General features: G+C 37.9%; 1 protein-coding gene across 1 annotated transcript in view; it reads left to right on the plus strand.

The window, feature by feature from the left end:
• Window positions 1-26,125, plus strand: part of PREX2 (phosphatidylinositol-3,4,5-trisphosphate dependent Rac exchange factor 2) — a gene marked incomplete at its 5' end in the record, with an annotated part of 185,079 nt that overhangs the window by 126,570 nt on the left and 32,384 nt on the right. Inside the window, 5 exons of the mRNA XM_082499510.1 lie at window positions 5,330-5,371; window positions 8,020-8,237; window positions 10,958-11,060; window positions 13,282-13,425; window positions 18,901-19,015. Of these exons, the coding sequence (XP_082355636.1) occupies window positions 5,330-5,371; window positions 8,020-8,237; window positions 10,958-11,060; window positions 13,282-13,425; window positions 18,901-19,015 (622 nt within the window). The remainder of the gene's footprint in view (window positions 1-5,329; window positions 5,372-8,019; window positions 8,238-10,957; window positions 11,061-13,281; window positions 13,426-18,900; window positions 19,016-26,125) is intronic.

Here is a 26,125-nt window from a genome sequence, read left to right on the forward strand (position 1 = left end):
TGCACTAGGAGTCTACATGGGAACAAAAGTGTGTGTCGGGTCTAGCTTTAAATGATTTGTGTGTGTTTAGCTTTTTTTTTTTTTGTTTTGTTGGCTGTTTTCTTTAGTGTCCTATAAAGAAACTGCTAAATTTCAGATCACTGGAAAAGAACTTTCTGATAAGTTTTATTAAGATAAACCTCCAAAAGCCAACCGGCCAAACCAAACAAACTGTTCTTCCTCCTCTGACTTTTGTTATTTTTCATTTCACGTACAATCATATTTTCAGACCCTGGGTTAGAAAATTATAAAAACAACCACACAAATATCTCCTGCTTTTGGAGTCAGTCACAGTGGGTTGACTCTCCAATACTAAGAGTACTTCTTTTATTTTAATGGTGGCTGTCCCTGAGTGAAAAATGAATACATTTTTTGGGGTTATTTTTTCTACAGGTCTATCTTCAGCCTAAACCAAATTATATTCAAGTATTAGTCATGGTTTCTTTCACATTACTCTTTCAGGAGGAATGGAAATGTGTCTTTAATGGTCCTTCGTTGCCTCCCCTTCTGAAGCCAAGCCTAACAGACCATTTTCATGTAACTTGTTTGCCCATAAATAGAATTAATAGACTTAACCCATTTCAACATTGGTCATATACTTTCAATATTGAGCTGAGGTTATACAGATAAATTTGGGTTTAAATCTACCACAAAATTTCAGTTCAGCAAGGTCCAAACAACTTGCTGCTTCTCTATAATACAAAACTTCTCTTTTGACAATGCTACTATAATGTAATGGTGATATTTATCAGAAGGTATCCTGATGTTTAAAGAACAATAAAACTGTTGGCATTTTCTAGTGTTTTAGAAGTCAAGGTTAAATAAGGTTTTCTCTGGTAATAAAGTAACTAACTACATTGCAACTGTCATGCTTGTGAATGGTGCATGGTTAGAGAGCTAAATATAAAAGGCATTATTCTTGTGCTGTTCAAGAAGGGCACACAGTCTGCTTTACCTTCTCTCACCACTGTGTCTCAGAAGTTGTCCGCTCATTTTAAATATTCTTGGCTCTCTCTTTCCATCCACAGCATCTGGGCTTTTGTCAGAGTTTTCCAACTGGCTTCTATACCATCTTCTTAACCAAATACATGGGTTTACATGTAAAATTATCATCTTAGGTTAATTATTCACCATCAGTCTTTACATCCTTCTATTCTCTTGTCATTTTTTTTTTCTTTAATTTGATTCCTATTCCACCCCTCTGCCCCCCAAAATGGCATCACTAATACTTGTTCCTGAGAAGTACTCTGCAGAATCATGACCCACATCTTCATCATAATTTTGATTTGCCTGTGGGACCAAGGAGTTGGTGTGATGTGAAGGATGCCCGGAAGCCTAGGTTCTTGTGGCTTCGCCGGTACAAATAGCATGGAGGAGAAATAAGACAACAGAAGGGAATAAGTGCTTCTCAAGACTTAGTTTCCAAGACAGCTATATGTAATTCAGTGTTGAAAAGATTCATGGCAGAAATGTGCCTCTGAGGCAGTTTTGGGAGACTGCTGTGATTTAGACAGGCTAAGGCCTGTATAAATTAAACTCGAGACACAACCAGCAGCTGGATCTAACTGAAATCAGGTGAGCATGACACAGGGTTAATAGTGCTTTAGCAGCTAAATTTTCCCTTCATATCTTCATTTCTTGTTTTCTCGTTTCCAGTCTTGCCATTACGCGTTGTGTTCACAAGCGGTCAGGGTGACTAGAAGAACCATTAGTACTGCTCTTAGCTATTTCTAGTTGAAAACTTAACATGTAGTACGGTGATTTACCCCCCTGTTTTCCCTCTTCCTTGCCTGATTCTGAAAAAACAAAAGATGTCCCTAATTTGACTGCTTCAGTTGGGATCATGAGAACAAGTTGAACCAAGTCTTGGGGTTCTAGAAAAATCTTCGTTTGGTTATAAGTAAAAGGCAGTGTTTTAATAATTGAGGAAAGCAGATGTATTTGTCTCTTCTAGCAGGTTCTAGAGGAAGTAGTCAAAGGAGACCACAGACACAGCTTTGTTCACCATGCAGAAAAAAAAAAAAAATTGTAATTAAAAACCTCCAGCTGTTATAAACATACTTAACCATTGTTGATGAATGATAAAGTAAGGATGAATGCTTTCAGTAAATGCATCTCCTTATTGAAAACTGATTCATTTTTATTTTCATAAAAATATCACAATTTGTTACTTATTGTTCTGTTGTATTGTAGAAGATGTATTAGATTAGACTGATTAGTGCTTTAAAGCAGAAGGAGACATGGGAGCCCCACAAAAATGAGACGTATTAAGTCCTAGATCTTAGGATTCTTTTTATTTACTTTGTTTAATATGGATGAAGAAATAGGAAAACTGAGAATGCCTTGAGGATGATCGTTCTGGTCTGTCAGTTTTCTGTTTATAATTATTGGAACTGGGAGAACAATTTAAAAACAAACAAACAAACAAAAAACTATGAAGGTTTGCACAGATTTAAAAAAAAAAATCAGAAAAAAACAACCAAACCTTTCTTGACAGTAAATTTAAAACATATGTGGAGATTGCTTTGTCTCATTTAATTTGTCCTACCACATCATTAGAGAAAGAAAAATTTTCTATGGTTACAGTAAAAGGCAGCCCTAGAAGGCTAATCAAGTTGATAGAATTAAAGAGTTCTCTGAAATAGTGTACAGATTCTAGGAGGATTTATCTGGAGCTATGTAACTAAAGCAAAGATGAAAGTTATTTCTTGGAGTGACCGGGCCTACTAAATTGTTACACCAATAAAGATAAGTTATTAGCAGAGGCAGATCTTTGAAGATGGAGTGCTTGAGTTTGGTGCAGGAGACAGCACTAGTCAAAGCAGGAATTCAGTGGTCGCTGTAAAGAGAAAAATTAATGTAGGTACAGAATTTTGGATGTACATGAGATATTAACATGAGAACTGGGAAAATCAACAAGATTTATGGAAAGAAAGGGGCGCTTCAGAAGGAAAGCAAAACCAAAACTGACCAGCATAACAGTACAGAGGTGTAAAGAGAACACAGACGAGTAGAAATTTCTGTAGTTGCTTTTTCCCAAAGATTTTTTGGTCAAAAGAAGAGTTGTTTCAGGACAAGTCAAATTTCTAGTCAGCTAGCCACATAACTGCATGAGGAAGCGCAGTTGTATTGCTAACACAATAATTTTAAGTTTAAACAGGAAATACTATGCACTTGAGAAATTCCACATGTGTTTTAATTTAAATTAGGATGAGGAGTGAAGGAGCCTTTCAGTCATTAAAGGCATAAAAGTGTATTTCAACTTAAATCATAATATATGCATTGCAAGTCTTATTTCAAAAATATTTTCAGATGTGAGAAACAAAATAAAAAAGAAAATCTGTCCTTTACTGGCAAAGATCAGAATAACATAACAGGAAAAAATAATACAAAAGAATTAAAGAATAAAAGAAGTTCAAGTCTTCTTACATTACAAATCATATGATCTAGAGAGAAATTGCTAGGGAGTTACTCCTTTCTGTACGCTACCTAGCAAGAAGAGGTGAAAACTTCCAGAGCATTTGGAATTTGTTGAGAAGCAAGTGGTTGACATCCAATGTTCTCTCCTAACCCCAGGCAAGTCTCTACTTATACAAAAAGCCTAAAAATGCTGTCTTGCTTGTGGGTGTATTTTGAAACACAGAAGACTTATAGCGATAATAAAGGAGAGTTGCAGTGTCCTGTAATTTTCCCATAAGCAGGAAATCATTATTTATAGATACCTCAAATGCTTTGGAATTCAGAGATTCAACAAATCTCATATAAAACAAGCTGCAAGTAATAGCTTCAGTGTATCTGAATTCTTCAGATAAAAGCTGTATTTCCATATATTGTATTTTCAGTTACTAAGCTATGCTCAGACTCCAAGAAGCCAAGTTATTAATGTCTACAGATTTGTGGTTTGGGGTTTTTTTGTGTTTTTTTTGTGTTTTTTTTTTTTTTTTTTTCCCCGAAAGACAGAAGGCTAAGGCAAAGACCTATCACGGGGCAGTTTTCAGGAATAATCAGTAATTTTGAGTATTTTGATGCTTCCATTTGAGATACTGTGGGCATGCATTTCAGAAGCGTAGGCACTGCCAGTTCTTTTTGCAATATGTGTACAGCACAGATAAAGATCAGGCTTGAAAGGTTTTCTCCTTTTTTAAGCATAGTCACCCTTGGGGAAGATTCTAGCTTTTCATAGATATATTCAAGTACACAGAGAATCCAGACTGTACTGTTGATACAGTCAACTCCAATGTCAGTTCCGTCATCTGAGTTGTATACAAAAATCAAACGATTCAAATTTCAAACCTATTACGTTAGTTTTAGTAGGGGGCAACATATTCCCAAATTGTCCTATTGTTCAAATATCCCATGGCAGCTCTGCTGGTCGATTGAGCAGGGCTTGGAATAGGACTACACAGAAAATTGGGTGTACGACGGAAAGTTTGGAAAGATGCAAAAGCATGTGAAGTAGCCGTGTGTTCATACAGGCAGTTACTGTAGGACAGCTGATGTGCTGGATGTTTGACACTCTCTGAGATTATGTCATCTTTTTAATCTGCCTATTCCTTGCAGTGGTGATTGATGCATTTAAATTTGTGCTCTGGTATGTGGTAGAGGGGAATAATCACTTCCTTCAGCTTGCAAACTTTGGGAACACCCCCTCCCCCAACCCCCCGAAATAAAAACAAAGGGGAGAAAAAACAAAGGGGAGAAAAAAACAGTGTAAAGAGATATAAAACAAAATTTTGGCCTGTAAATTAAGACTTTTTTTTAAATCTGTACTTTTTTACTTCATGGATTGTTAAATGAAAATAAATGTTTGAAGCAAAAATAAAATCCTGAAGGCTGAGAATAAAGTGAAAATGCTGTTGTATTTTTCCTAGATGCTTTGGTATACATTAAAATGAGGAAAATTTGAGATTTTTTTAAGTATGGCACAAGAGAGGGAAAAGAAAAAAGAAAGAGTTGGGGTAGTGTGGGAATCAGTGAAAACTGGTCTTGTTTTTCAAAGTGTTAAGACTGCGGTCTTGCACTGGCCACCTGGTGCACATGTACTCTGAGATCGCAGCTGCCTCTTCATGTGTCGTTCTCAGCTTCGGTGCTTTTGATTATTGTCCATTTTACCAAGTTGTATGTAAAATTAAGTGAAGTTGAGCCTCCTTACTATTTTGTAGGTATAAATCAGGATTTGCCTACAGAAGTTGGAGTTAAGATGGTGTAAAATGAGAAGCTGCAAATGCATTATTATTTTGGTGAAAACACTTTTAATCATGACCTCAATATATTTTCTTTTTTCTTTAAGAGGTGAAGGCACGAATACTCTTGGCGCTTCTTGAGTACACAGGTAATTTTGCTCATTTTGGGAGTGGGGGAAGTGAACGTGGGTGGTTTCAGGTTTTTTTTTTTTTTGCTTTTGAACAAAATACTTTGTTTAGAGAAAGGGGGGAAATCTCAGAGATGATAACCTGATAATCAACAACTTTACCCCTGGGTTTACGGTGAGGATTCCTGAAGAACATGACACTTCCAAAGACATTTCTAACAAACATTGCCCATTCATTTTTTTAATGCAAAATACCTTCTCTGGTCATTTACTTTGGATCTTGGTTGATGAAGTAACTACTAAATCACTGAGCTTGTGCACAGTGCCTCTGCTGTCTTTCTTCTTTTGGGCTTTTTCCTGTTTGCTATTTTTTTATCTTTTCTCTTCATTCCCATCTATTTCCATACTTACCTTACTATTTTAACCCATACCTTTCCTTTTATCTTTTTTTAGAGAATACCTTTTTTTGGAAGGGGTCTGATTATTCTGTGTATTATACTACAATCACCCCATACAGCATACAAAATAAATGTCTGCAAAATAAGTGTCTGCAAAATAAATGTCAGTAAAACAGTATTTAGAAAATAATACTTATGGCAGGAGATTCTCTACTGTTTGTAGGTGTGTGAGTGTTCAATAAAGCAGTTACATTTGATTGTAAAAGCCGATTATTTTAACCATCTTGCAGTACTATATGAATGCATTATTATTTCATGATTTTGTTATGACACATAACAGCAGTTTTATAAAGGGGAATATAACATTTCTTTGTTGTCAGATTTCTTCCAAATATTATAAAAGTTTTTAGTAATTCCTCAGGTGTTTTAAAATAAGAACCAACCTGAGGAAATACCCCAGATTTGATTTTTTTAAAGCAGTTTTCTCTGTTTACGTGGTTTTTTAAGTTCCTGAAGTCTATAGTTTATTTTGCATAAAAATCTTTTTGTACAAAGAGCCCAAAGTGCTCTTGTATACAGCAGCTGATGTTGAAGTAGTATTAAATGAGATTTGGAAATTAGGTGTTGGAGACACAAGTGGGCTGCTTCAGAAGCAGGCAATACAGAGGAAGACACTGAAAGTCAGCTGCTGTTAGACAAACAGAGATAAAATTGAGCAAAGCGAGGAGAGAGAATGTGTGTTGGGCTCAAAATCCCTGAGCACTGCTGTGACATTGGAAAGTTTTTGACCCTGGAGAAACCAGTGGGACTTTTGAAGCTGGAGATGGGTAGAGTTTTTAAAGGTGAAAATTGTGTCTGTACTGGATTCCACACAAGTTGAGAGATTGGAAAGAGAGAGAGAGAGAGAGGCTAATTTTAATAATAAAAACAAAAAGCAATGAGTCACAGTGCAGAAGCAGTAGTGATTAGACCATTTATGGAAAACACTCCTGAGATCCTGAGGCTGGCAAATGGAATCAAAATGATAGCAAGAGAGTGGTCACTATTATCGATAGTCAAGGAATAGATTGAAGAAGATCTCAGGAGGAAAACTGATAGAATGGAGTCCAAGAAAAGCATATTTTTAAAGTCGGTATTAATTTTATGAGTACAGAATTATTTCTGCTGACTTATCCAATCATCTAAAGTCTTGCCAGCTCCACAGAGAAGGTAGGAAAGGAGCTAAGCCTCTTAGAAGCAGAGGAATCTAAAAGTGAGGACAAAGATTTTAGGCTTTGGAAGGACCTCCGTATCACCTAAACTACTTCTGTTGCTCTGAGAAAGATTAAGTACCTGTACCATTTGTGATTGATGTTTGCCTAACAGCTCATAGTGATAAAAATAGTTGAAGACCTTCAGAAAAGAGAAGAAGAAGAAGGAAGCACTGAATATTTATCACCACAATTTTGTGCTTTATTGAGAACATATTTCCTCTTCTAACTCTTTTGACCTTTAGCTAATCTAATGCCTGTGCCCTCCAGAATAAATTGATAGGTTAGCTAGTCCCTAATTCGAATCAGCTGCTAATGGTTCCACAGACTTACACCTAGGGACCTGTCCTGCACTTTCCTGACACCATACATCTCTGCTGCTTCCTGGATACGTGATACTGCTCTGTGCTTATTTCATAGATGTCATATTGATATATACACACACACACACGCATATATATAGTATTTGGATAGATTGTGTTCTGGGAGCAACACTCCTATATGCCCTGTGTGCACATTACAGCAGGCAGTCTTCATCTGCCCTACCCAGTTGGTGGCTGTGGAGCTGACGAGATGATGCAGAGAGCTTCTGACTATCCTTGCTTCCCTGTGGAAAGTAAATGGTTTTGTGCCCAGCTGGTTCTCACATTGTGGCAAAGAGATCTGACTCACATCCTTCACCTTGTAACATCAAAAGTACATAGAATTGATGGCACGTACATTAAAATCTACAAGATAAACATACATTGCTTTTGAAGAACTAATGTAAATTCCAGATTTTAAAAATATTTCTATATAATTTTCAAATTACGAAATAATCTTTTAAAGAGGAAAATGGCATTTTGGTCGTAGAGTGCTATTTACTGGGTATAACATTAGGCTGTAAACTTGTAATTTACCTTACATTAAAATGACTTGTTTTTTAGACAAAAAAAAAAAAAAATCCAGCCCAGTGCCTTTGCTGTTAATTAATCTCCTGCTCCATTTTTGCTTTTCCTCTTTTGGCTTTTGCCTATCACAGATAGCGAGATACAACTGAGGCGAGACATGGTCTTCTGTCAGAGCCTAGTGGCCACAGTTTGCGCTTTTTCAGAGCAGCTAATGGTGGCCTTAAATCAGATGTTTGACAACAACAAAGAATATGAAATGGAGACTCTGGAGGCCAGCAGAAGGTGGTTGGAACAGATAGCCAGTGCGGGTCTTCTCCTTCATTTCCAGTCCCTGCTCTCGCCTAATCTGGTAAGACTCCTCATGTGGCACACTTGCTCACAGCCCGTGTTTGTTTCCTGAACCGGCGGCATGGTTCTGCAGCCTTAGTTATAAATGTGATTTTCTGTGTCCTTTGTACTTAGCTTGTTACTTAATTAGCTGCTATTTGGAAAGTTTGTGATGTAGATAATTACAGATATGGGAAATGTTTGTTTGTGATCTGGGAAATATGTTTTCCACAAAGACAGTATTATGTTTGTTTTGAGTTAGCAGATAGCGAGTTTACCCTTGACTCCCCACCGCTATCGTAGCTGCTCCCTAGGAGTGAATGTAGTATTAGGTGATAACCAGAACTTTAGTTTGCGATAGGCAGCAATGCAAGATAAATAAAATACCTGGTTTGGATAATTTTGTCACCCCTCCCCCCAAAAGTAATAGATCTGTAGTAGCTGAAGGACTAGACATGCTAGTTTGGTTTGTTCCTGTCATAAGGCAAATCCTTGTAGTCTCTCAGGGTAATTGGAAATCTGCTATTTCTTCACAAGGCCTGGTAAAGAGCCATGGCTTAAGATATAATTAAAAAAGGGACATGGCTCTGTAGCCCTCTGATCCCCAGTTATCCAAAGTGCTTCTTCAACTATTTAAGCTGCTTCTCGCACTAGTCTGGTTCTTGCTAACCTGAAGAACTGTGGAGTTGCTCACTGAAAGTAACTGATTTGGTACATCCTACTTGTGTAAAAGTCCACACAAGTAACAGATCGTGTTCCTAGTATCCAAGCTCTTCTTTCCTTGCCTTGTCTATCTCGGCAGCAAATTGCTGACAAGTTAGCCTGATAAACTTTAGAAGCGGAAGAGATCAATAAAAATAAAAGTATTTCTAAATCACAGTCATAAAATATTACTCTGTGGTATTGTTGGAGAGCATTGACGAGCCAGTGTGAGCAACTACCTTACAGGTAGTTGAGTTACCTACATGGGCTTGTGTGGGACAGGGTATGTCAGGATGAGGTGAGCAGCTTAAAAAGAGGTAAAGTCAGTGCTTGAGAGAAACAGGAGGGCTCTTTATCCACTTGAGGAGAATGTGAAGAAAGCATCGTCAGGGGAGCTTGGGCTCATGTCTTGAGCCTTGGATGCTTTTTAGCACCATGCAGCACCAACATGTCTTGGTGCCGGAGTCCTTGGAGTTCAAGAGTACATTCAATTGGTGCCTGTCTTATGTTTTTCCATGTACTTAGTTGTCACGTTATCACAAAATAACTGTTGTCTTTACAGCACTGAATACTTCTGTTTTTTCTTTCAAGATTGTAGAGATTTCCTTTGCAGTGGAAATGCATACTTCGTAGCAATTATCACGTAATCAGATACCAGCAGTATGCATTCTCAAATTGAAAATAAAATTAAATTTAGTCTCTTCTGTCTAACTGTTGTTAACCAAGGGAAAAGTATTTAAAGGCAACCTTTTCAATACCTTCTCAGCACTATTTTGCTTACAAATGATCCATGTTATTTTAAACAAGGGTATTTGAAGGAAATTATACTCATTATGGCTAGAGTTCAGTAAAGAATGAGCAGTTGTGCAAAGATTTCCCATGTCACTGAATGGTTTTCAGACTATTCTACAGATAAAACTGCTCTGTCCATAGAGACTTCATAAAATGAGCCAGGAGACAAAATATTTCTAGCAGCTTTGGTTTTTCATAAATACAAGGGGCAATGCCATTTCACTATATAGATCAGGGAAATTCATGGGGGGAGGGGATCCTTTCTATAATTCAGTAAGCTATATTTTATTCTCATTTTATAGGCAGCTCATTTATTATTCTTTGCCCTCCTACTGTTTCAGTTCTTAGAAGGGGAAAAATGCATGCCTCAGATTTCCATTTGGGTCTTGCTAACTTAAGGTGCTAAGGGAGGGTTGTATAAAGAATAGAATTACTTTAAGTGATTATTGATTTCTGCTGTAATTGCTCTGCATATTTAACTCAAGATAACCACACTTGTAGACGACTGTTTTCCTTTTTAAAGGTTCAGTAAAGTGTCCTGAGAAGTTAGTAATTTACCTCTTGAAGCTTTTTTGGTAAATTAGTCTGTATCTCTTAGGCTATCTCTCTAGCTCAGGAGTATACAGAGCGAACCCTGGGTGCAAATCAGAATATTAGCATACTACATACTTGATTTGCATCTTGAGTTTTGTAGATGAAGGTGCAGATCACTGTGAACTGTACTTGTTCTGAGCTCCTGGTTCAATAATTGGTACTTAGAGTGGACACGATGAACTGTCATCTGTTGTTTATAAATGTTGTTTATAAATGAAATGCTGCAGTTATAGCATTTTTTAAAGAAAATTTTTAAAATGAAGAATTTGTTTTTCATGTTTCCCCTCTGTTGATTTACAAGCTAGACCCGGTGTCAAGAGAAGCTCTTGAAGTCTGGTGTCTTACATGAAGAATAATTACAGTATTGTTTGCTTAAAAGCCATGAGAATTAATGGTAGCTATAAGTTTACCTTTTAATTTACTATGTGAAACAATAACATTCATTTTAATAATCTTGGACTAGTAATAAAAGGGAAAGTGCCAATAGAAACAAAGATATTTACATTATCTAGGGGTTAATTAGGTTATACACGGCATCAGTGAAATGTTGTGCAACATTCTGTAGTTACTTTTATGTCCTGCTCTCATATTATTTCTGATGGGGAAAACATCTGGCTGCAATGACCGTTTCACTTTTTCTTTTGCCTTTTTTAGGCTGATGAGCAAGCTATGCTAGAAGATACATTGGTTGCACTGTTTGACTTGGAAAAAGTTACTTTTTACTTCAGACAATCAGAGCCAGAACCACTAGTTGCGAGTGAGTAATTATTATTAATATTCGGGCTTTAATGTTCAGGAACATTTTCTCTGTAACATTTTTCTCTCCTAGAACATTACCTCCCACAGGGAATATTATATAACTTGGGATTATGGAGAATGAGTAGATCCGTAGCTCTCCTAATATTCCTAGTTTTCCTGAAATACAGCTAGCATCAGTGACAATGCAGAATCATTATCTGGCAATGTTAGTAACCTTGGGGGCAAAGCTGTTTGCTTATCTGAATTTTCCATTGGGAGTATGTGACTGCATCAGGAAAGTCCCTGGAAGATCTAGTTGTTGTTGAAGAGTCGAATGTAAAATAACCTTGAAGGTCTTAATAGAGAAATGCAACTGAGATGAGATGGAGAAGTACAAAACCAATTTCATTCTGTCATCTGAAAGACAAAGTAGATCTTGGAAGAGTTCGTTGAAAGGAGATGGTAAACACTATTAGAATAGCTTTAAATTGTGCAAGAAACTGCCTCTGAGACCTGCTGGTGCAGACGATCAGGGTCCTGAACCCTTCCTCCCAATACTTGCCCAAGTCACAGGGAGGGACTTTCTTCGCAGTCTGCTGTTTAGAGCCTTTGCTTATTTTCAGCCACTCCTTTATTAATATGTTTTCAGCCAATAGAGATTTTCCTGCAGTGAAGTTTGTTTAGTGAGCAAAAAGCCCTCATTTTTTCCTAAGTCTCATAACTCCCCTGGGAAGGGAGGAAGGCACGTCTGCCTCACATCAAGCTTTTCTAAAACAATTCCCTTGCCGGATCGAGACCACACGTGAGAGAGCTTCTGCAGTAACCAAAACCAGAAGACGAAGCTCTTCCACAAAGCTGCCCGTGCTCCGAAGAATTAAGTAGCCCAGGGTTGGTAGTCAGGTAGGAATTAGCCTATATAAGACCATTTCTATATAATTCAAGTAACGATCCTGTTCAGAGTGTTTGTTTTAAAAGGAAGCCCTGCCAAGCCAGGTAGCAACGTGGAACTGGAGTTACAGGAGGGCCTCCTGATGGGGAATTAACCCTATGCCTGTGTCATGGACTGTTCCTGTTGCTGTGTCTTCCAGCTGAGGGGTCTGTGCTAAAACAGAGATAAATGGAAAGTCCGTGTGTTCTAGGATTATAATAAACTCCATATTTCCTTTTGATTTAAGTGCTGCCACCACAGTCATCCTGACAGTCATCCTGACTGTGGTTACAGAAGACAAGGAACTGGCAAATTTGATTTTTCCATTTGATTCTGAATAATCGATAAAAGAAAAAAAAGTCTTATTACCAAAAATAGTGAAAAATGTTCCTTTGGAATCTTTTCCGTTTACATACAAAATAATTTATACATGCAGTGTGAAAACCAAATAATAATGTTATTAATGCAAATCACTAAATTTTATTGTTATTGTTTTCAACTTGGAGACTTATGTATGGAAATGATACTTAAACAGGAAATACATACAAAGCTTAAATTTGGTTAAACTGACTTCCTCTGAGAGATTTAGCTAAATGGAAAATTTTCTTCGACTTTTGCTAATGGTCATTACATGTTAATCATCTGGCATAATACACACAACGTACGTTGGGGAATCACTGTAACTGCAAAATGATACTGCTACTTCCCCTGAACTCTACACCAATTGATGTATTAAGACATTTATCTTGCCAAAGTGTAATGAAATGTGCTCTTACAGTTTTATATATTCTACCATAGTGCATTTGTTTTCTCAGTTGAGTCCTGATTTTTAATAGCAATTTAATGAATATGCTGGTAGCTACTTTATATTTACTTGTGTTCTATGCCACACAAATCTAAGGAGGATCTGACTCTATATATCACAGTGACCTTCTATATCGTGCACTTGAGAAAGGCATGTGAAATATGGCTAACGGTATCCTTCCAGTGATTTCGAACTATGTGCTGTACGTAGATGTTTCTTCACATTTACAGGGAATACAAGTAGGATGTTGCCAAATACATTATTTGCATAGTATTTTTGCCGTCATTGACAGGCTGGCAAAGATGACAGTGCTTTTCTGTTTATCTAATTCCTGATCATGGGTAGGCCAAAAGTGACCACAGCAACCCCGAGTATAATGTAAATTACTGCAACTGTTAGTTTTGTGTCTGCAGTGATTTTTACCTGTGTGAATTTTGGGTGCAACAGTTTCTGGAAAAGGATGTGTCATTGCTTTTAATGAAATAGTAACACCGACTGTATCCTTAGATGTACCAATCACATACCAAGCAGAAGGAAGCCGGCAAACCCTGAAGGTTTACTTCTACCTTGATAGCTACCATTTTGAACAGCTTCCTCAAAGGCTGAAGAATGGAGGGGGATTTAAAATCCACCCAGTACTTTTTTCACAAGGTAACTTGAGTTTTAATTTTTTTTTCCTCGCCAATTTTTTCATGTAATATTTAACTCTATTTAAAACCCTGCTTATTCACTCTGCTTTAAATCCTTTGTAACTATAAGGGCTTATGTTTAAATGTGTTGTTTAATGTGGGTGTTTAAGGTGTGTGAATTTAAGAAATGCTGAGATTTGTGATTAAAAAAATAGGGGCGTGGGTATACATTTTTATACCTGTTGTGTGATTCCAACACCAAAGAATGCATCTTCTTTCATCAATATTGTTTTTTTCTATGTAGACATTAGTGGACAATTGTCAGACCACGAAACTTGCTTTTTAAAGTGTTTTGCATTCCAAATGCTGTTTTAATATTTTCCTGTTACTTCAGATTTAAGGACTAAATTGTTATCCCCTGCGAATTCTGTCTCTTTAAAATGTTATGAAGACTTAAATAACATTTGCAGGCTTTTGTAGTTATGACACTGTAAACGTTACCGAAGTGATGAATGGTGGTGCTGATGCTCAGACTGTTCATAAATTGCAGGCAGCCTGCATTAGCTGCAGCGTCGTTACAGCCATCAGGAGTGTGGAATTTGATTCAGTGAAATGGTGAATGTGAGGTGCTGATTGCCTTGAGCTGCCTTTGATTTTGGAGGGAGCTGAAAGTACTCTGTATCTTGTGAAAGGCTTCCAGGGTCTTTGTGGAGCAGGCAGAAGTCAGGCATACAAATGAAGGTTTCGAGGAGGGTTTCATCCCTGATAGATAAGGAGGATGTAAAAAGAAATAGCCAAAGTTACTGTAAACTTAAAACACACTTCTTTTTTTTTTTTTAAAAAAAAAAAAAAAAAAGGTCCCTGGAGTGTGATTTTTAAACTAATAAAGACAGGCTTCAGTGGATTTCTTTTGAACATATTGATTTCAGTCCTAGAGGAAAACGAGAACACTGAGCAGGACACACATTGCGGTAGAGCAGACAAAAAGGCACATGAAAGAGAACAGAAAATATCTTGGCTCAGATCAAATCCTGGAAATGCTAATTTTTATTTTTTTTTTTGGGGGGGGGGTGAGGGGGGAATCCGTGTGCTACAGAATTTATTTTGCAGATTTTTTTCCCTTTCTGTTTCCAGGAGCCCACAATATTTCAGTCTTAGGATAAGCATCTCTGTAGTTAGCTAAAGAAAAAGGGCAAAGATTCATTCAAGTGTTAAATCCGCTTAATAATTTTCATTAATATAGAAGATTTCTTCTTTCTATATCATATCAAATTTCTTTAATTTTCAAGGATCCCTCTCCAAAATAGTCCATTAGATTGCAAGAATAAGAAGTTCTGGATAAAAAGTGAAATCCTAGTGTTTAAACCATTATTTTGAGTTTTTTTCCTCATTAATGAGTGAATTGGGGTTCTGTTTTTTACTTCTTTCCTATGAAGTTTGGCTGAGCTGCCATCAAACTCAGTAGATCCCCATCTTTAACTGAAATTTATTAGCTACAAATGTAGAAATCTTCTGTAAGGTCCTCTGTGAAGTCAATTCTTGCTTCTCAAGCTTAATAGAGCTAAGCTGTTTCCTGCCTAAAATACAATGACGTTTTCAAATGTAACATTTAGAAAATCATGTTTTTATAATACTTTATCAAAGGCACAAGTCAGTGCACATCAGTCTAGTTATCTCTTTTGTTCCTCTATTCTGTGTTGCATAGCTCCATGCCTAAAATTACAAGTCTCTATATTTGCAGGATTTGGACTGTAGAAATTTTTAAAACTTTTAAAATGTTTACACAGGCTATATTATGTATCCCTCCACTTCTAAAAACAGTTTTGTGCAACCACATACTTAAGTGTATACATTCAAAAGGGTCCTGATTTGCAGGACTGTGGTGTGAGAATGTTAAGACATTGCTCTTGGCATTCAGATTTCTCTATTTGCTATGGTAGAATTGAGATCTTGGCAACAAATAAGCTTAATTAAAAACCACTTTCTTTAAAATTAAAATTCAGTTTTAAATAAATTGCTACTTAGTTTCTTAATTATGTAGGGTTGTTTATTTTTTTAGTTTTTCATAGAATCCTACAATAATTCAGATTGGAAGGGACCTCGAGATGTCTCTATTTCAACCTCATGCTCATAGCAGTGTCAGCTGTGCCATCAGACCAGGTTGTTTGGGTGTTTCTCAAGTAGGATCTTGAAAACACCCAAGGACAGAAACTGCACAACGTCTTGGGTAACTTGTTCCTCTACTTGACTGCCCTAATGGTGAAAAAGTGTTTTCTTTCTATTGAGTTGAAGCATCTTTTCTTTCAATTTGTCCGTTGTCTCTTGTCCTACCAGCATGCACTATTGTGAAGATCCTGGCTCTGTCTTCTTGTTGACCTGCTGGCACCTGTCTAGTCAGTCCCCTCCCAAAGCCATCACTTTTACAAGCTGAACAAGCTCAGGTCCCTCACCCTCTACTCACAGAGTGTGCTCCACCCCATGACCATCTTGGTGGCCCCCTACTCAACTCTTCACAGTTGATCAACAGCTTTCGTGTACTGTGGGGCCCAAAACTAGACACAGTATTCAAGATGCTATCTAATGAGTGTTGAGTAAAGTGAGGGCAAGCACTTCTTTCAGTCTACTAGCCATGCTTATATTAATACAGTTTAGGATGCTCTTGGCCTTCTCGGTTGCTAGAGAAGGCTGGAGGCTCATGTTCAGCTTGCTGTCTAACATGACCCTGAGGTCCTCAGCAGAGCTGCTTTTTAGGCTGTACCTTCCCAGGTGCAGGACTTGACATTTGTCCTTGTTCAGTTTCACCAGGTTCCTGCTGTTCCATTCCTCCAGCCTGTCTAGGTCCCTTTCTAGGTGGCCCTGCACTTTAGTATATCCACTGCTTCTACCAGTTTGGTATTAGGTGCAAACTTGACTTACCTCCTCCAGGTCGGTGATAAAGATGTTGAACAATGTAGAACCCTGTGGTATTCTGCTTGTAATGGGCCCCTCGGGAGACCATGTCCCATTAGCTACTGCCCTTGGAGCCTACCCATCCTTCCAGGTTTTTTTCCCATTCAGTTGTCTGTCCATTCAGACCATAATATCCTAACTTGGATTCAAGAATACCACATGTTGTGGTTTAGGCCAAATCCATCACTGGGGACCCAAGGGATCCCAGACGGGACTGACTGATGCTCCCCTCTACCCCTCTTCAAAGAGAGAGGCAGAGGAGGAAAAAGAGACTTATGAGTTTAGAAGGAACTAAACTACTTTAATGAAATATTAATAATAAAAGAAAAAGAAATAATTAAATATATATGAAACTGTATCAAGCTCCCGAGATGACAATCACATCACTGGCTGGCACTGGGGCAGTCCCAGACTGGACTCAGTGACGGACGGGAACTGGATTCAGGATCGGGATCACAGGCAGACGAACAGAGTCCTCCTCAGACGTCGGCCATTGAAGGAAGAAGAGAGTGACGCTTTGATCCCTCAGCTTTTATACTGAGCATGAGGCAGATGGGATGGAATACCCTGTTGGTCAGTTTTGGGTCACCTGTCCTGTCCGCTCCTCCCTGCAGGTGGGACCCCACTATGCTTTTCCGCTTCCGACTCACCAGCGTGGCAAACAACAAAGTTGGTTGGCCTTGGCTGTTATGGCAATAAGTATAAGCAGGAGCCTCTCTGCATACCGTGCCTGGGCATCAGCTATAAACAATTGGTCTGATCACTCTGAGAGAGTGAACACTGTCTGCACAATATGCAGTTAATTTCAGTAGTTAGAAGAGGCCCAGCTAAGAAGCAAAGTTACTAAACAAAATTGGTTCTGTTTTACCTCAAACCAGGACACCACAGAGGACACGTTTGTAAGGAAACCGTCCTTACAAAAGAGCTTTCAAATATATTAGATAGAAAAATGTTAAACCCTTCAAAAAGGTGAGAACCAAAGCACGCGCTGTGGGATTCCCTGCCAGCACCCGTGAGAGTAGGCCCCGCAGTGCCTGTAGAGGCAGAACTGTGTACTCCAGTCAGTCCTGACACATGACTGAGTTTCCCGGTTGGGTAATCTAATTGGATAAAACCAACTTTATGCCAACAAAATAAGCAGTACGGATTATCAACTCTGTTTGCACTGACATGCTTTTATAAATGGAGTTCAGTGGATATTTTTGCGTGGGCTTTCTGGTGTGACTTAGCACGAAGGAAGTTAGGAAGCAAGTCTGACTGTTGAAATTTAATATTTTTCATACAGAAGTAGAATTACAAACTCTGAAAGCACAGAAGAGGAGTTCAATCTGCATATTCTTTCACAATGAATGAATTATTTATTAACTGGTCATATTAAGCAGTACAAGCAGAATTAATATTCCGTGTGCAGCTGAAGCTGTAAGACAGCAGCATGTTTCCATCAGAACTCTGCTTATTGCTTGCGTTTTCTGATAGTGTGATGAATTCTTAAAATGTGTATGGATTATTAAAGTGGCAATATTCCTAATTGTAAAATCTTTAATGCTTCTCCCAAAAAAAACTATTTCACCAAGAACCTATGTTTTACATTATAAAAAGGTTAACCGCTTAATGTGAAGATCTTGATTTTTCCAGTCCAAATTTTATTGAGAGCCTTTCAAACACTTGATTTTACATGGCTAAACTTCCCTGAGTATCTAAATTAAAGGGTCTGGGGAATGTTCTTTTTTTTTTTCTTTCTTTTTTTTGAAAGCTATTGCTCTGAAGAGCATCCCAAAATGGAATCTTAGTTCATTCATTGTTTTCTCCTTTTAATTTCTGTGCGACGATTGTATGAGAAGGACATATGATCCTTCCTGTAATGGAAGTCTTTCTTTAGTTGGTTTAGTTCCCGAGTTCTTGTAGCAATGCTTATTCTTGCTTTGGCAAAGTGAATACAACAAGGGTGAATATAATCAAGTATTTGACTTTAGAAACTTACCTGATCCCTGGAAAGGAGCTTATAGGGCACTTTCAGAGCTCCATAGAAGTCTGCTTTACTTGATCCAGAAGAAGACATTCACATTATCAGTGGGAATAACTAGAGGTTAAAGTGCTCCACGTCTCCCAAAATTTGGCTTCATAAGAAGTTGTTATGTCTCCCTCTATGAAAGCAGCTGGTACATTAATCCTTTATTTCCTCTACCTCATTCTACTCATTCTACTGTTTGGTTTGTGGGTTTTTTTTTTCCACAATATATCAGAACTAAAGCCCACATTTACATTCACAGGGCAGAAGTACTTTAATTAGAGCAACAGAACTCAAACTAGCGCTCTCCTTTCTATTTTCCACAGGGCAAGAAATATAATTTTTCTTGTAAATGAAATCTTAAAGAGAGATCTGTATGAATTTGATGACATACGGAAACAGCGCAGCAATCCACAGTGGGGTCACAGCCTCAAGGTTAAAAAGTAATTCACTAGTGCGTGAACAAAGCTACAAAGAAGGCGAATACTGAATATTTAATACTGATTTTTTTCTTCTCCGTTCTCCTTTCTCTTTTCACAGCATTGGAGAGCATGGAGGGATATTATTACAGAGACAGTGTCTCAGTAGAAGAATTTCAAGCTCAGATTAATGCAGCCTCACTAGAAAAAGTCAAGCAGTATAACCAGAAACTACGGTGGGTAATAAACCAACATTCCTGAGATCAGTTTACCAAGTTCTGCTTTTCAGCTCTGTTTCTATGACACATCTTTAAACTGAAGTGCGTTGTATGGTGGTTGTTTTTTGGTGCATGATGGAATAAGATCCAAGATTCATGGTTCTGACTTTTTTGACTTCTGCACTGTTAAGCTACTTTTTAAAAAGTTTTCCCATGAAAACTATACCTGTAATTTCCTCCATGTTGTACTAACGCATATAGAAAAGGAAATGTCTACTTGATCACAGATCAGAATTGCTGATCACTGGATCAGAATTGCTGAACAATGATCTGATTTTGCATACCATATTTACCTAATTTCTACAGAATAGGACTTCAAAAATAGCATTGTTTTCCACAAAGCTGAGCATCCTCCCCCCTGCCCCCCACCATACTGCTGGGAATATAAACATATTTGGATACTTGCATCAGCTTTGGGTATGGGTTACAGAGTGCATACTTGCCTGTATATGTAAAGATTATACAGCTCTGTATTTCAGTGAATATTCATTATTTCGTATACCAGAAATTCTGTCCTTATGTGCAACAATCTATTAGTTGTGAAGTAAAATCACAAAGATGTGTACATAGACCACTCTTTCATCTCACTGTATCTGTGAAAAAAACCAGTTTGAGTACACTTATTTACATATGAGTTGAAGAAAAAAGGTGCAAAGGACTGCAGGAAAATCACATCTATTCACTTTTTCAAATCTTGAATTGGATGGAAACACTATTATTTCACTAGAACTGTTAGGCACCTTTTAAAAGCAGCAGAGAACAGGAGTTAAAAAAAGAGGTTAAGGGGTAGTGGAGAAGGGGAAAGAGGATAAATGAAGGTCTCTTTTTCCAGTTCCTTCACCTTTTGGCCCACTCCTGTCTTTGGAAGGTTTTCTTCATGGATCCTGCAAAAAATATTTCTCTAATATGTTATCAAAGCAATGGACTTTCTAGATTCTGTTTTAATCTAAGCAGTACTACAGCAAAAGTGATTTTAAAGCCAGTTGTATTCAGTGAGTACTGTGTGCTTCATTTTTTTGGGACATCTGTGTCAGTGCACTTCTATGTTTATGACAACCATACTGTTTATTTAGTCTGTTTTCCACCTTCTTGTATTAGTACTTCCTATTTGGAAAAAAAAGTTCCTCCTGAGTATTTATTTGACAAGGCTTATGTTATAAATCAGTTTCACAGAAAGCTTCGGTCATGCCAGTATTTGGCCTAGATGAAGTCAGCTAGTGTTGGAAGGAGATTTCTATCAGTTGGACAAGGCAAGACTTTCTGTGCTGTTTTTCTATGAATAGGCCCAATTTAGCCCCCCTGAAAATCTTTAAAAGAAATTCTTCCTGACTTTATGCTCTAGTGTTCCCTGACCTTGCTTACCTCGTGTAGTAGGACCTCCATTCGTGCTGTGGCTCTAATGAGGTATGTTCCTCTTAGTGTTGTGACTCACAGCTCTGATCAGTTGCTACCCTCCAAGGCCTAGTTTTGCAAGAAGTTACTGTGAAAAAGTTAGCCTTCAACAAAAATTACCATGGGTATCTCTGTCCAGTCACAAGAATAGGAAAATTTTGGATTTTTTTCCAGCCGTCTAATGTCTGATGAGAACATTCGGTAATTGATTTTTTTTGTTTGCTTTCTGGTGATCTCTACCCATTTCTTAAATGATGCACAAACAGCTTCAGGAATTCACTGACATAATGCGAAGAGGAAAAACAGAAAAGCAGATGCTTCGTTCTTGTTCTGCCATTTGCTAGCCTGTGTAGGTGTTTGGCCAGGAGAATCTAATAAAGTAACTACAGCAGCAAAAGATATTAACATTTGGATAATTGCTCTAAAGAAGAACAAAAAAGTGAAATTGAACATTCCCTGGAAACAAACTCACGTGCAATGATACTGTCTTAAACTCTTCGCATGGAAGAAATCCTCTGTGCAGAACCACCTAATCAGTAATAAAATAAGTTGTCCAAGACTCAATCCATAAACCATTCTTTCTGCATAGAAAAGGAATGCATTGCTTGCAAGTGCAGTGACCATCTGATGACCATCTTATAATCTCTCCATCACTACAGGAGTGGAAAGCAAATGGGAGCAACAGCAAAGGCAAAAGTAGTGGGAGAAGAGGATGGGGACTAGTGGGAATAAAACCACTCGCTGGTTGGCAGTGACACTGCAGCTGAGCCATCTGTTGATGAGAACTCTTGATACAAGTTCAGCTTCTCTTATTCTTGATGCATTTAGACAATAATGCTCTAGTAATGTGAAACAGCTGAGACGGCCTTGTTGGGTATGGTCCCACTTACAAACAGAGGTGTTGGCCTAACTTGGGATGTACCCAGGCAGGACAGTAAAATTAACGACGAGTAGCACCTTTGCCCAGCTACCTCTTAATTTCTTGTGGTAAAGTCTTGGTAAAGTTTGAGTACATAGAACACTTTTCAGTAAATGTGGTGTCTTTGGGGTGACAAATCTGATACTGATGTGTGCCTTAAAAGAATTGATTTACAAATTATTTATTTGAATGAATAAAAAGATATATTAGTAAATTTTTAGTGGATTTCAGGAAAGATACCTTTATCCATCTTATAAAGTCATGAAGCTGAATCCCTGCTTTTATTGTAAAATTCATTCATAACTATGGAACTGTGACCAGCTTTTCCACAGTATCAGAAGTGATACAATAAATCCAGGTGCAAAATTGTCCTCCTTGACACTGATGTGATCATCGTAAGAGCTTCTGTCTTTCACAGTTCTTGCTTTGGGGCTTTTGCAAATACTACCTCAACTATGAAATAGTAATGATAAGATTATCATTTTTATGAGAATGCAGTTGAAAATAGGTTATAGAATTTCATGCTTGTGTGGAATGGAGAGAATGTCCCTCCATCTTCTTTAAAAGACTTAACCCTAGCTATTTGAATCTAATTAATAATATAAGGGAACTTTTATTCTAAGGCCAGCTAAAGTTGAGTTTTTCTGCAATTCCTGAGGCAACATTCCCTACCCCAGCAATATGTAGGAGGTCCTTTATGAGAATAAAGATGTTATTGTAAAAAAACCAAAACCCAACCAATACCTAGTTTATGAAATTTCTGAAACTGCTGGGAGGTCTTCAGTATCTGGCCCACAATTATTCTTAGTTTTACTGGATTTCTTTTTCACAGTCATCCAGATTGCACTTACTTTTGTAGTTCACTAATTCTGTTTTTCTGACACCAATAAGGAAAATAAAGTTATGCTCAAACTCTGTTTGCAAGTTGAGACTTAGACTCCTTGGTATTTTGGAAGTATTCTCTTGCAAATCTTCAGTCATGTAATCGTAAAAGCATGAGGGTAAACTTCAATTTTAATTTTTGAAGCATTACTGCTTTAAGAATTAGTTAGTTAAAATACATTCTATCCTTTGAATACAGTTTTTATATTTGGTAAAGATCTCCTTCCTGCAAAGTGAGATTCAGTATGGTAGTTATTATTATTATGTTGCATAGCAATAAATTTTATGGTCATTACTGTGACCAAAAGATTAGTTGCAACTCTGGCCTGTTGGAAGCTGGGGCAGACCCTGACAGGCAGGTTAGCTGAATGGCCATAACTCAGCCAGTTTATAATACCCAGCATTTAGTTGGATATTGGAACATTTTTAATCCTTAGAGAAATCCGCTTTTGGATCAGCTTCCTGCAAGAAGCAAGCCCTTTTTAAAAATGGACCTTGATGAGTTTAGGGATGACAAATTCTGTAATGTTTGTCCAAGTTACCGGAGGTTTGAACTTGATGGCCCAGGATGGGACTTTCAGTCTACAGTAGTAAGGAAGGTTGCTCTTTCAGTCTTTCTTTCTCTGTGAGTATTTGACGTCTTTTTTTTTTTTTTTTTTGTCTGTGAATTGTCTTTCTGGGAAAAAATTGGGTCCCTCCTATGACATTCTATTAAAATGGAATTTTCTACAGGTGCTCCTGGTTTGCTTCGTAATCAGAAAAGTCCAGGCACATCTGCTCCTTAAGAGCTTTATCCCTGGACCTGTGTGTGGACATGAGGGATGTATCTCAAAGGCAGAGAGGTTGTTCAGGGCACAGGTTATCCATTGGGGTGCAGGGCTGTGGCTGTACCGAGTATACTTCCAGCTTCTGGGTCTCTGCAGGATGCTTCTGTCATGGTTTGGGCTGGGCTGGCCATTAAATGAACGACAGCTGTTGTCTTTTACTTCTCCCCTTCAGCGAAGGATGAGAGAGAGAAGAGACTTATGAGTTTAAAAAGAAGCTAAACTAATTTAATGAAAATCTTAATAAAATAATAAAAAGAAAATAATGAAATATATACAATATATACAAAACCTTATCGAGCTGCCCGGATGACAATCACGTCACCAGCTGGCACTGGGAAGGTCCCAGACTGGACTCAGTGACAGACAGCAACTGGATTCTGGATCTGGATTCAGGAACACATGGATCATGATCAAAGGCAGACGAACAGAGTCCTCCCCTGACACTGGCCACTGAAGAAAAGAGAGACCTGACCCTTTGATCCCTCAGCTTTTATAGTAAGCATGAGGCAGATGGGATGGAATACCCTGTTGGTCAGGTTTGGGTCACCTGTCCTGTCCTCTCCTCCCCACAGGAGGGACCCCTCTATGCTTTCCCACTTCCGACCCTCCAATGGGGCAAATAACGAAGCTAGCTGCCCTTGGGTGTTATAGCTATAAGTATAAGCAAGAGCCTCTTTACATAAGATTCCTTGGCATAGATTATAAACAATCAGGTCTTATCTCTCTGAAAGCGGACACTGTCGGAAAGATATGCTGTTAATTTCAGAGAGTTCCATTGGTTAGAAGAAGCTTAGCTTAAAAGTAAAATTACTGAAAAGAAAATAGGTTCTGTTTTACCTCAAACCAGGACAGCTTCGCTGCACATTGTTGACTGCAAGAGCAAACTATGGTGGAATGCAGGTGCCTAAAACTGCACATCAATACACCTGTTTGGATTCCAAAACTGTCTATGCAGATAATTTTTAGCTGATGAGAAATTAGTGAAATCACTGGCTTTTAGATTCGTAAGCATTTTTAATGCCTCTTCAGCACCTACGCTTGCATTTAGATATCTGAACACCTTTAAAATTTGGTTCCTGATGTTACGGAGACTTGGACTGGGAATATTCAGAGGGGAAATAAGCAAAATAATAGATGAAGGTGAGGTTAGGAGAGCTCTACTTTCCCATAACTTTTCTTCTATCCCCAGCACGGCACTTTCTCGTGACGCCCCTGACTATATAATGACCCAGTTCTTCACTCCAAAGATAGGAGCATGCTGTGGGAAAGACAGCTGAGGATTGCTATCCATCCCCACCACTGGTGTGGGTGCTAATTACCACTGTGTAGTAATTAACTTGCCTGTGCATCAATAGACAAAGAAGGTCTGGAAATAAAATGCTCCTTCCTTCCTGCCTACCATTCTGTGTGATTTGGAACTATTCTTTGAAGTCAGCTGTGTCCAGGGTTATTGGCAGCTACTTTTGTAGCCTGTTGTACAGCCATAATAGAAGAAAAATTAAAGCAAGCAGTAAAGGGAAAAGGCCATTTTTTGTAGGGTTTTTTCCCTGTGTTGCTGCTTTCTTGGATATCATTTTAGGAGGTAAATGCAAGTCTGTTACACTAAGGAAGCAATTATAATCAGTGAATCTAATGACAAATGATTTAGCTAACTACCCTCATTACAGTGAACATTTGATTATGCTGAATGTAATATTTGTCATTTTAAAGTGTTTCATTTACAATGTAACTTCAAACTGTTTCTCTGTCTGAAGCTTGCTGTATTTATTTTATGGTATAAGTAGCAGTCCACAGAATGATGCAAATTTAATTTCATTCTTTATTCAGGGATGTTATAATCCATGAGGTTTCCATGTTGTTGGGTTTTCTTGTTTCTTTTAATTTTTAAAAAGACAAGAAGAGGAAACTATTTCTGCCCCTAGAATTTATGCAAGCGTGGAACACAATCTGTCTGAGGAACATCTTTTTTATTTATACGCACATGTATACACGCACAGCAGCCTCTCAAGCTGCAGGCTTCTTGGCAGGCTGATGTTTCCCGTATCCTGTATAATTTAGTCAAAGCAGAAAATAGATGTGATGGCACTCATGGCTTCAGGCTGAACTAAAATTCTCTAATAGTTGCTTTGGTATAAATGAGGTACAATGACATAAAGGACATATCCACTTAGAGATAGTTAATTACTATGAAGAAAGAGCTTGTCTGTCTCTGGAACAAACTTATGGGTCCTCAAGGTAATACCTGCATTATCACAAAGACCAGATCATATATCAATTCCTGAAATAAATGCATTAAAATCCACCTTCAAACTGGCAGACTCCTTCCCCCAGTTTCCAGTGGAAAGTTTTTTGAAACCAAATTGCTCATGTGGTTAAGAAGCTTATGCTGTTTGTTCTTGTACCGCTGTTGTCCTGCGATTTAAGTCTTGCTCTCCTTTCCCTCATGTCTATCCACTTCAGAGAGCGAAGTGTTAATGAGCAACATTAACAGTTTTTGTCATTGCCATCAAATTCAGAAAAGAGTAACCCAAGGAGAGTTACAGGTTTCAGAGAGTGATTCTGGGAAAACATTTTCTTTTCAGTGCAGCGGGATATTTATAAAGCAGGTGAAAAACTGTTTTCCTATTTTCAATACTAGGTATTTGATACATTGCTTTGGGTTTAAAAAAGCAACAGTAAAACTGGACTGCAATGCTACATACACAAATTTATCATGTAGTTTATATGACTATAAAAATTGGAAAACTAATGCCTTTTTAGATTTTTAAAATTTGGTTCCAAATGAACTAGATGCTCGTGGCTGAACTCTGTTTAAATGCAAAATCTTTACGAAGGAGAGATTGAAAATTAGGCATTCACTCTGAAGGACATAACAAGGAAATAATAGCTAAATTTGTCTCCTGATGAACTTAATGAGAAGCATTTTAGGTAGAACAGAAATTAAGATTCATTGCATCTAAGTGAAGCAAGACTGGAGAGAGAATAGAGAGATCCTGGACAAAGTAAATTAAATTTGTCTAGCTGGTCTAAAAGATATTGCCAACTGGC

Source organism: Vanellus vanellus, assembly GCF_965231255.1.
Source record: "Vanellus vanellus genome assembly, chromosome: 2".
Classification (NCBI taxonomy): domain Eukaryota; kingdom Metazoa; phylum Chordata; class Aves; order Charadriiformes; family Charadriidae; genus Vanellus; species Vanellus vanellus.